This window comes from Chenopodium quinoa, unplaced genomic scaffold (assembly GCF_001683475.1).
Source record: "Chenopodium quinoa cultivar QQ74 unplaced genomic scaffold, ASM168347v1, whole genome shotgun sequence".
Taxonomy (NCBI): domain Eukaryota; kingdom Viridiplantae; phylum Streptophyta; class Magnoliopsida; order Caryophyllales; family Amaranthaceae; genus Chenopodium; species Chenopodium quinoa.
The window spans coordinates 8,738,061-8,749,833 of NW_018742418.1; the positions used below are offsets into that span (position 1 = coordinate 8,738,061).

Here is an 11,773-nt window from a genome sequence, read left to right on the forward strand (position 1 = left end):
GGATTGAAATGAGGGAATGTAAGGATGAACAGGGGAATGAGAGGAAGAAGACACTGCTTCTGTGCAGCGATAAAAACACTGCCTGAGGCAGCGTTTCATTAAGGTAAAACGCTGTCTCAGACAGCGTTTTACCTTATTTTAATTTATTTTTTTACACAATTCCAGCTTAACAAGTTACGTATTTTTAATAAAAAAAAAAAAGTCAAAAGGTAAAACACTGTCCCAGATAGCGTTTTACAAATTGAATTTTTTTTTTATAAAACACCAGGGCATAAAACGCTGTCCGGTTTACCCTGGAGACAGCGCTTTATCCTGAAATCTTAGTTTGGCAAAATAAATTTTGCCACACAACCAATTTGCAAAATTCTTTTAAAATTAGACTATTTTGGGGAAAAGTCCAGATAAATGGGCAAAGGACGTGGCATTAGAATATACCAAAAAAAAATCTTTCATTCAATGAATTTACACACGTTAAAGCCGTCAGAATTAGGGATTAACCTTGTTAAAGTGGGGTCCTCTAATCACCCTATAAATTGGCGTCTATTACTTAACGCCATCTGTATTTTGTCCGTAACAAATATTAAGACACTTGAAACTTTAAAGTCCACGTACTACACTATGAAAATTGACCCCTTTTATTTATATTTATTTTTTTAAACCAAGGACAACCAATAAACAAGATATGTGGATATTGAATTGATGAAGTAAGAAGAAATTGACCTCTCTTCTTTTGAATCTTCTTTAAATGCTTTTTCTTAGTTGTATAATACAAGTATACTACTACTTAAAATGAATGATTTCGAACAAAATGTATCAACTCAAATGCCATTTGAGTTGCTTTATTAGTGCTCTTTTTAGAGTTTCAATTTCAAAATATCTTTTTTATAAAGTTGAAACAACATTGGCTTTGTTGAAAGTGTGCAATTGCAAAGGGTTATAACAAAATTATGTGATAGATTTGCAAAGACTATAGTGATTTCGCAATAGTCAACATAATTGTTAAATATAATATATTTGGGTGTACCGACTATACTCAACAATATCTTTTAAAGTAATCTGTAGATTATAGTGTTTTAACTTAATTCAAACAATTTTATATTGTAAAACAGTGGTGATATACTCCGTGGCTTTAGGCTTTTAGCAATTAAAGTAATGTTACACAAAAGCTAATAAAATTAGGCAATTGGCTTTATTTAAGAGTAGCATTTCCCTTTATTCAAAAAAAAAAAAAAAAAAAAAAAGGTAGCATTTCTCATAAGGTACTAAATTTTTCCTTACCAAAGCAATGTTAATTTTTTAAATATCTTAGTAACTAATTCGTATCGAACCTGCCATTTATCAAGCAAATACTTTGACAACTACCTCTAATGATTACTAGTTTACAGCTAATATTTACTCTACAACATTTAACATTTTGTAAACACGTCCCACGAGTTATGTATTTTTTGGAAAAGTTTCACTTTATATGCTTGAGGTTGGGTATAATTTCATTTGGAGTACCTCATGTTTGATTATTCCAATGTATGTGCCCAAGCTCTACAAAATTATGTACATTACCCTAAAAAAAGTTTGGTGTTTTCCATCAAAATGCTTATGTGGAACAAACTAATTTTTTAATAATATCTTTTTTGGTTCCAACTTAATAATTGCATAAAATATCCAAAATATTTTCCAAAGAAAAAAAATTGAGATTATGAAAATTAAATTTTAAAAAAAAACTTAAATAGTTCATTAAACTCCCGGCCCCTGTTGTAATAGTTGATACGGTGGTGTGAGTAGATTAGCTATGGAGGAACCAATATTTAGATGACAATAAACTTTTTGTCGTGAGATTTTATGTATTCCGCATATATTATGTTACTTAAATACAATCCAATAATGCTTATTATTCTATTTATTTGTTTGAGACATTTGAAATGAAAATGTGAAAAATTGATAATAAGAGTGGAATTGTTTAAGAGGAAATTCAAACATTCTTTGAATAAAATAGAAAAACAAAAAACAACTTTAAGAGACTGTCTACAATGAAAACCCCTTAAAGCATTTATTGATGTTTGTTCTTTCCTTTTAGTAAGTCACTAATAAGTTAGTATCCTTGTGATGTATTGTTTAAGCAAAAAAAATGGTGTAAGTTGTATATTATAAAAATAGTTTTGAAACCAATACACAACCTAATTACCTTAATAAAAACATTAATAAATCTTAAATCTATGGTAAGAAGTGGAGAAAGGAATGGATGGGATGACATGAGATGAGATGGAATGAAATGGAGGAGACTAGGAGAGGACTCGGTAGTCAAATTATTAAGGAAAAAGAAAATAATAAAATCACCTTACTTTTTCCAACCTAATTCAAATTACAACTCATTAATAAAAAAATATATATAAGTTAATAAAATTAGCTTTAAATTAAACAGGAATTTTTTCATTAAAAAGCCACCATATATACAATAACTATGTTAGCAGAGTCTATTTTAATAATAATTAATTAACAGGTAAATCATTATCGTACTTTGGAAATTTATGGTAAACACCCCCTACACAAAACTTTGTTTTATTAGCACTTTGTGAATGAAATAATAATTTAAGTAATAAAAAACCGAGGATACAAAAACTCACAAAGTTAGTTATAAATAAAAAATTAAAAAAAAAACTCACAAAGTTGATAGCAAATTAGCAACCACTTTTCAACCTACCCTGTGGCTAAGAATAAAACATCATTGCAATCATTATATTCTAGAAAACATCAATCCAATCACACTTTTGACATTTTATTGAACTACTATCATTTGTACCCATCATTAGTAAAAATATAAGAAAAAAGTATAGGCATTCAATAACATGATATCATTATCCATTTATCTAGTTCCAGTAAACGTAACAAATGGCGAATCTTAGACAAAAAGTCTAGAGGAGTTATTGGATCTCATATCTCTTCATTTATAATAGAAACATAATTAATCGATACGAATATACTTATATTGCATCTTGTTAGGAAACCTTAGCTCATACTTAGTTTAGCTATACAATTCCATCTCTAAGAGCGTATTTCTTTTCATACAATTCCATCTTAGACAAAAAGTCTAGAGGAGTCGTCTGATCCTCATATCTCTCGATTAATAAATAATAGAAACATAATCAATAGAGCAAATTATTTTTCCAGAGTATGCTTATATTACATCATGTTAATAAACCTTAGCTCATTCTTAATCTGGCTATACAATTCCATCTCTGAATTTTTTTTTTCCTTCTTTTAATCCAATTTCACCTTGGACAAAAAGTCTAGAGTCATTCGGTCCTTATATCTCTCGATTAATAATAGAAACATAATCACTAGCTAGAGCAAATTATTTTTCCGAGTATGCTTATATGACATCTTATTAGGAAAACTTAGCTCGTACTTAGTTTGGCTATACAATTTCATCTCTAAAAATGTGTTTCTTCTCATCCAATTTTACTGCACTTCATAGTTCATCACATCTTTGGGCTTGCCCCTCTTTTTCACCCAAAAAAAAAAAAAAAAAAAAAAAAGTTCATATCACATGATTCACATCTAAACTAATACGGATTATATTTATATGATGTATTAACATACTTTCAAAATTACAATAAATTACCAACAACAAAAGTTAACACCATTTTTTACCACCTACTCTATCTATCAAACAGACCATAACAGTTATGTTTCCCTCAAATTTGATTCATTTGCACCAAACAAATCAACAAATCACCAAAACCATAGTTGAATTGAAAAAATAATACTTTTTATTCTAGAAATTTATGTAAGCAAACAGTAAGCCAATCTGTATTCAAATAAGCCAAGTATAGACTATAGTCCAAATATTCCTCTGCTTACACAAATCTTGGGTGTGAACTAATGCTCATATAGTCATATCTAAAATAATCCAAGCACCAGAAACTATTAGAGCACTAGACAAAGATAATTGTCTTGATTGCCACTAACAAATTGTTCAAGACATGAAAAGATCCAAGCTAAAAATCACTTAAACTTGAAACTAGCTAACAAAATGACATGTTAATCTTTCTCTACTTAAAAAACTTATAGCAGAAGAATGAATTAACAAAATTAAGCATGCTACTAAGTTAGTAGAGCATTATTCATGAACTCCAAGTTCAAGAAGAATTCTAAGAGCTTGTTTCTTCACAATCTTACCATAAACACCTCTTCCTAACTTGATTGCCCTTTCCATTTCTGCAAACCCATTACCACTTTTCTTCAGCTTCCTAACAAGAACTTTGAGTACCCTTTCATCACCTCCAACTGCTTCTACTAAGCTGTCCACAATCGGCTCTAATGCCGGTATCTTCCTCCCCCACCGCCTTACAGTCTTCTCCGATTCATAAGCCTCAGAAAATGCTTTCCAAAACGATGCTCGAAAGTAACCTTTCTCTTTTCCTCTCATCACCCACCTCCTCATGCACTCCTCTAATCGAAAAATGGCACAACCAACATCCACTCCTCGTTCGATTCCTTTCTCAATCTCTCCAATCTCGGGCTTGGATTGCATTTCTTCCTCGTATTTGCACCTCTTACACTCACATTGGAATCCCCATGTTTTGGCCATTTCTTTCCTCTTGCTAAATGGAGAAAGAACATCATAGTAAGCAAATGTGATCTCTTCCCCTGCCTTAACTACCCTAGAAGCAAGAACAACCACATAATCACCAATGTGCAAACGCCTTGCATTAGGACTACAAGAATGGTTGATCAAACAAGGGAGCAACCATAAGCCTATACCATAATAATCACTATTTTTCCCTAGAACTTTGCTCGAAACCGCCTCTTCGACAAGCGAATTCACATCAAGTACACTCAAAATCTTGTCTACGTCAAGGTCTTCAGTAGGAAAATTCACCCCTTCAGTTTCAGGCTTGAAGAGACTAATATCAGGTACTTCAAGATCATCTTCATTCTCTCCAATTGACAATTTACTAATCAAATGACGGATTTTGGGACATTTCGAGGCCGATTCGTTAACCTTATCTATGAAATTCTTCCACATAACCAATTGAGCATTTTCACCTAAAACCCCATTACTACATTTAGGTAAAATACATCTTTCTGTAGCAACAGCTTTAGTAACCAAAATTAAACTCCCAACATCAATATTTTTAGTAGAAAACAAACCTCTTCCACTAATTTCAGACCTTTTAATCTCAACATTACCAACAAATTCACCAAGTTCAGGACAAACCCCAGAAAACCCACCAGAAATCCAATCAGAAACATCAAAATTACCTGTTCTTGACAAATAATCAAGCTTCTTACATTTCTCAATAAACCCATTTAACATCTCTAAATTCCCATTACACTGTTGTGATTCAAGACCCAAAACCCCCTTAAAACAATCCAAAGCCAAAGAATATCTATTGAGATTGAGCAAGATTTTACCTTTACAAACAAGGGTTTTGAAATGGGTGTTGTCAATTTGAAGTGCTTCATCGCAATCTTTGAGGGCTTCCTCGAAATCCCTTAATCGAAACCGGGCTTCGGCTCGATTCGAGAAGGATAAACAGAGGGATTTCTGGAGTTTTAAAAGGTCTGATTGTTGAATTGTGTTTGAAAGAAGTTGTTGGCAAAGAGAGATGAATTTGGAGTAAACTTTAATTGATTCATTCCAATCTTCTCTGAGTAGAAGTTCCGTGGCTTTGGATCTGAGTTGTTGTAATGTTGTTTCTTCTTCCATTTCTGGTTTCTGTAATTTTGTGGGAATCTCGTTCTATCTAGGTGAATTGGGTTTTTGGTGAATTTGAATTGCGGGGGAATGTAACGGTCATCTTGAGAATACTTTGATCCTTTTTTTTTTATCAAAATAAATGCGATGCTTTGTAATGGCTAACGGCTACACTTTGAAACCTTTTTATTTTTTATTTTTTTTAATTGAATGTCTTTATTCGTTTTATTTATTTTGCTATGTGGAAATTACTTCCTCAGTTATTTTTTTTTTTTTTGAGACGAGAGAGATAGATAAAATAAAAAATAAACCCATGTGATAAGAGAGAAATCGAGAGAGTTTATTAATTAAAAAAGAAAATAATGCAACTAATTTGGAATTTCCGTTTTAAGAAAGTGATATACCTAAAAAACCGAAGGAAATATTTTTCAATATACCATTGAAATTGTTGTGGATTCAGCTTTCGGCAAAATGTGTTTTAATTTAGTTTATTTTGAATGAGCCGATCCGCATTAATATCCAATAGTAACAACTTTTAACATTCTTGAAATTATATGCCATGGAATATGTTATTTATTCTTTTCATATTACTAATGCTAATGTTAGTGAGGCGGACTAACTTTAACGGTGTTAGTAACTTGTATGTTAGAGTCTAGAACTTAGGAGAGAGAAAACATAACTTAGAGATAGAAAAGTATTGTATTATAGTGGGAGAAATTGCCCCAAAGTTCAATTTCTGACCGTAGTTCATTCACAAATCTGACCTCTTCCTCCTTCTCTTTCTATCTTCATCATCCATCCTCCAACCTTTCTCATCTTCTTCAACCTCTGTCATCATCAATGGCGCACGAACCCCAACACAACACCATAACAAACACCATGCTCAACCCCAACAACACCGAAAACCCTAAGAAAATTACATAAATTAAGGCCATGAGTAACCCTAAATGATAGGTGTTAATCATTGTTTGAGAGTTGAGATCTCGTTAATGGTGAGTCTGGTTCGTTAAGAGCACCCTTAAGGGTGAACAATTAAATGGTTCACAATGAGTGAACAATAAAATGGTTGGCTTAATGGCAAACTCTAAGTTTGTTCATCTTGAGTGGATGCAAGTTCGATTGTTGCTGCAATCAGTCAGAAGAACAAATTCGTTGTGGGCCCCACCCAAATTTTCCACTCAACTAAAAGCAAAACGACGTCGTTTCAAGGATATCTTTCAGAAAAAAAAAATAGAAAGCAGCGGCTGGGCCAAGTGGCGCGCTCCCAGCCGCTGCTTGACACGTGTTGTCAGTTTTAAATATATCCGTTGTAATTTTACAACGGATATATTTTACAAAATACAAATCCAAAAAAAAAAAAATTACCAACGGCTTTCTTTTTTTCCCCTCTATAAATAGACACTTATATTGATATACTTTCTTCAACTTTAAAAATCCATTTCTTTTCTACTATATTTTTCTCTTCAAAAATCCCCTCACTAATTACCAATATTATTATTATTTTTACCAATATTATTATTATTATTGTTATTATAATTTTTATTTATTATCATTAATATTATTATTATCGTTACTATTATTATTATTATTATTATTATCATTGTTGTTGTTATTATTATTATTATCGTTATTATTATTATTATTATTATCATTATTATTAAAGCAGAAAAAAAAAATTGGGTCAAAATATTATCACAAATCAAGCTAATTTCTATCCAAATCCCCCTAATTTTTCACAAACACCCACAAATATTCCCCATCATTTTTCTAGTGTTTATCCTCAAAGACCCCAGTCAAGTTTCCCATATAATCCACCAAATTTCCCTCAAAATTTAATTTTTCTCAAAGCAGTTCAAATTTCCCACATCCATCCATGACACCAATGGGTTACGGTGAATATGGTGCTGCATCTGGTTATTTTCCGTCACAACAACCGAATCCCAATATTTGGGAATCGAGCAATGTCTTATCTGAAGAAGATGAGGCAAATGAAGAATGCGAGGATGATGGTGAGGGAAATGAAACTCCTTCCCCCCATCAAAACTTCACTCAAATGTTACAGCAACCACTCCAATTAACTCCGGAATTTCGTGTTGGTTGTTCAAACAATAGAGGTTGGTCGCGATCAGAAACTGCGGCTCTTATATCCGCCTACATGAACACCAGCACCGACATAATTATCGGCACAAATCAAAAGAAGGGTGTATTTTGGAACAGAGTCTTGGACGCATACGATGCTGCCAGGGCATCGAATCCAGTTGAAATATCCCTACGAACTATTAGTAGTTTGAAGGGAAGGTGGATGCGAATCTTTGAAGCCGTGTTAAAGTGGTGCGGAAGCTATGATAAGGCCCGGAAGCGAAAGGGAAGTGGCTATAACGAAGATGATGTTATCCAAGAGGCCCACAAAATCCACGAGAACTCGTTCGGATGATTCACCTTCTACGAGGAATGGATCCAAGTTAGGAAGTGGGACAAATTCCGGTCTTTCTTGGACCAACAAACATTCAAGCCTTCGGTGGGACGTCCACATTCAACTCCACTGACGGATGAGTCTGTAGGGAGCGGAAGTAGTGGGAAAAGGACACGGGATGAGGGCGACAATTCCTCACCGACCAGCGTGGGTGTCGGTGATGAGAGAGTAGCTCGTGCTGAAGGAATTAAAAAGGCTAAGTCGAGGTTGAAGGGTAAAGCTCCATCAAGTGAAGCATTTAAGGAATTAGAAACATTCAACACCCGATTGCAACTATTTGGGGATTCGATGAATGTGTCAAACGAAGCGCAAATGAAGAGGCTTGAAATACAGGAGCGCAAGGAGGCAAGGAAACAACAGAAAATTGAGCTAGAACAACATAGGATCCATTGGGAGCAACTAGCTCGTCTAGAATAGAAAGTAAACCGAGAACAGTGGGAAGACGAAATGATAGTAATACTTCAGAACAAAATTAAAAGTTTCACTAATGATGCTTAGGCATTGTAATCTTCATTTTCAGTAGTGATAAGTTTTCAATTCCAGTTCAACCTCTTGTACTCATTTCCAATTATTTGTACTTTATCAATTAATCAGTAAAATGGATCTTTTCCACTATCCCATTTTCATAGCCCATATAATCTTTGTCTCTTTATTCAATTATATCAATTTGTCTCTTTATATATAATTGTGTCAGTATCTTAATTTCCCCTTTGTTAGCCCATGTGAAACCCTTCTTCTCCATTCAATTTCTGTGTGGTTCTAATCCAGTGTTTATCATAGCCCATGTGATCTTTGTCTCTTTATATTCAGTTATTTCTGAAGAAGAATTACAAATTAGTTCACTATAAATAAACACCATTCTTTCATTTATTTTACACACAAACACATAAATCGTTTGCAGTTATTATTAGCAAACCTCACTCTATCTTACATTTCTTACATAGAAAATGAATTCAAACAGTTTCAACTTAAGCTCAACCAATTCCTCTTCATCTTCATCTAACTCGGATGATGAGGGAAGGGAGCTTAGAGTTCAACAACGTAATGAAGTGTGTCTTATGATACAACACGTAATGCATGAGTACATTCCACCAATTATTCAAGCTGCCACTCAGCAACGCCGACGCAAATCTACTAAGCCCCGAAAGGATAGGGGACGCGAATAAGGTCATGCACGGTTATACAATGACTATTTCGCGGAAGTCCCAGTTTATCCAAGTTCCTTGTTCCGGCGCCGGTTTCGAATGCGTAAACATGTGTTTGACCTTCTCAACGCAGTGACCCAACATGACCCTTGGTTTCAACAAAGGTGAGATGCGGCAGGTCATCTTGGGTTGTCTCCACTTCAAAAGTACACTGCGGCCGTTAGACAACTAGCTTACGGGTGTGCTTCAGACGCTTGTGATGAGTATTTCCGTATAAGTGAGGCTACTTCACGATTGGCACTCCAAAAGTTTACAGAAGGTGTCATCAACCAGTTCGGTGATCAGTACCTACGCCATCCAAACATCGCAGATATGGAAAGATTGCTACGTATTGGGGAAGAACGTGGATTTCCTGGCATGATAGGCAGCATTGATTGTATGCACTGGGAGTGGAAGAACTGTCCACACGCATGGAAGGGGCAGTATCAAGGAAGAGCAGGAGTTGCAACTCTCGTACTGGAGGCAGTTGTGGACAGAGATCTATGGATATGGCGTTCGTTCTTTGGGATGCCAGGTAGCTGCAACGATATTAATGTGCTTCATCGATCCCCTGTGTTCGAAGACGTCTTAGAGGGTCGAACACCTGTTGTGAACTTCGTAGTCAATGGTAATCATTATACGAATGGGTATTATCTTACTGATGGAATCTACCCTAGATGGGCTACTTTTGTGAAATCCATTACGAGTCCACAAGCTCGTAAGGATCGTTTATTCGCAAAATACCAGGAAGCTGCAAGGAAAGACGTTGAACGCGCATTTGGGGTCCTTCAAGCTCGTTTTGCCATTATTAAAAAGCCGTCTTTGGCGTGGGATACCGACATACTCCACAATATCATGCTCGCCTGCATCATAATACATAATATGATCGTTGAAGATGAACGAGAGACGTATCAAAATAACGTTAATACCAATGAGTTTATGAATGCTAGAGGCAACGCTAATGAGGACACTACCGAGTACCGTACTGATCGTATTGTGGATATCGGCTTATACTTGACTCGTAGAACAGAGATTGAGGATCAACAGACTCATTTGCAGCTAAAAAACGACTTGGTCGCACATATATGGAATAAATTTGGTAACAACGAGAACTTACGCAACTAGGTTTACAACAAATGGTTATCCCTAAGGACATCTTACAAAACGATGTGTAGTAGTTCTTTTTTTTTTTTTTTTTAAATGTACTTGATTATAGTTGTAGTACTGTAATCACGATTGTACCTCTTTTTTTTTAATTATGTTAATTAAAATTAGTTGCGTCGTTGTTTAAAAATATTAATCACAAGAATTAGTTTTTAAAAAAGCTGATAAAAAAAAATGCGATAATTTCTTAATTAGTAATCACGATTAAAAAATTAAATACGTCAATTAATTACATTGACATCGAGTTAATAAATTATAATTATGAATTAAATAGATTATATTTACAAAAATAAAATAAGGTGGGTTAGGGAGTATTGATGATGAACCATTGTTTAGTGTTCATTGTTAAGAGTGAATATTGTAAATGGTTTGTTGGGTTGATGTGGATGAGAGAGAAATGGTGATAGTGACCCATGAACCATTTTTTTTTGTTCACCAATAATGATGCTCTTAGGTAACGACATTGATGTTTCCCAGTTAACTTTAATGGTAAACGTCATGAAGTTGTATTGTAAATGGCAGTTATTGGGCAAGTTAGTTGGCTACACTTGACTTTACATATCTGCCCCCCCTCCCCCCAAGTTCCCCACGAAATGACACTACCACCCCTATATTAACAAATCTTGTTAATTTAGGATATAAACTTGTATTTTTGCCTATTTTCTAAGCATTTTACTTGTTTAGTTTAAGTTCAATTGGGGCTTAATTTTGTGGCTTGCTTAGTTAGCCTTGTAGAAGTAATAAAGTTGTAAGTGAGGCGTGTAAGCATCAACAAAACACACTCAAAACCGGAAAAGAGAGAGAAAAGAGAATAGGGGTTTTGAGCTTCTTTATTTTCGGGTTTTCTTCGTCAAAATAAAAAAAAAAAAAAAAAAAATCAGATTTTCAAAAACAGCTTATTTGTTCATCGCCTAAACCTTCTAGAGACAATATTATTTGTTCTTAACCTAAATCTTCTAAGAAACGATATTATTTGTTCATAGACAAATTATTTGTATTACATGGTTAGTATTATTATTTCAAACTGGTCATATAGGAGGGAGAGAGAGAGAGAGGGGTCAACGTGAAACAAAAGAATTGCAAAAGAGAGAGAAAGTAGTCGACAAGAGAGAGAAGAAGACAAACGATTCACTTCCAATATTAATTGAGTGTTTCATAAACAATATAAAGGAGAAAAATTACCCCGTAGTATAGAAGAGAAATGAAAAAAATTCTTCACAGTTCAAAAAAGAATAAAAAAAAAAAAAAAAAAAGCGG

At 34.1% G+C, this 11,773-nt stretch overlaps 3 protein-coding genes across 3 annotated transcripts; 2 read left to right on the forward strand and 1 right to left on the reverse strand.

Moving 5' to 3' along the window:
- Window positions 1-3,257: 3,257 nt before the first annotated feature.
- LOC110712888 lies at window positions 3,258-7,163 on the reverse strand. The gene has a single exon (XM_021891349.1). It carries the CDS (start codon window positions 5,705-5,707, stop codon window positions 4,115-4,117), a length of 1,593 nt encoding a protein of 530 aa, XP_021747041.1. The 5' UTR covers window positions 5,708-7,163; the 3' UTR covers window positions 3,258-4,114.
- Window positions 7,164-7,577: 414 nt separating this feature from the next.
- Window positions 7,578-8,129, forward strand: LOC110714510 (glutathione S-transferase T3-like). The gene has a single exon (XM_021893045.1). It carries the CDS (start codon window positions 7,578-7,580, stop codon window positions 8,127-8,129), a length of 552 nt encoding a protein of 183 aa, XP_021748737.1.
- A 1,556-nt stretch (window positions 8,130-9,685) lies between these two features.
- LOC110714520 (putative nuclease HARBI1) lies at window positions 9,686-10,477 on the forward strand. The gene has a single exon (XM_021893055.1). The coding sequence runs from the start codon at window positions 9,686-9,688 to the stop codon at window positions 10,475-10,477; it is 792 nt and encodes a 263-aa protein (XP_021748747.1).
- The last annotated feature ends 1,296 nt before the right edge of the window (window positions 10,478-11,773 follow it).

Excerpts from the sequence above, each read along its gene's own strand:
- LOC110712888 (XM_021891349.1), bottom strand. The coding sequence starts at position 5,707 with ATGGAAGAAGAAACAACATTACAACAACTCAGATCCAAAGCCACGGAA.
- LOC110714510 (XM_021893045.1), top strand. The coding sequence starts at position 7,578 with ATGGGTTACGGTGAATATGGTGCTGCATCTGGTTATTTTCCGTCACAA.
- LOC110714520 (XM_021893055.1), top strand. The coding sequence starts at position 9,686 with ATGGAAAGATTGCTACGTATTGGGGAAGAACGTGGATTTCCTGGCATG.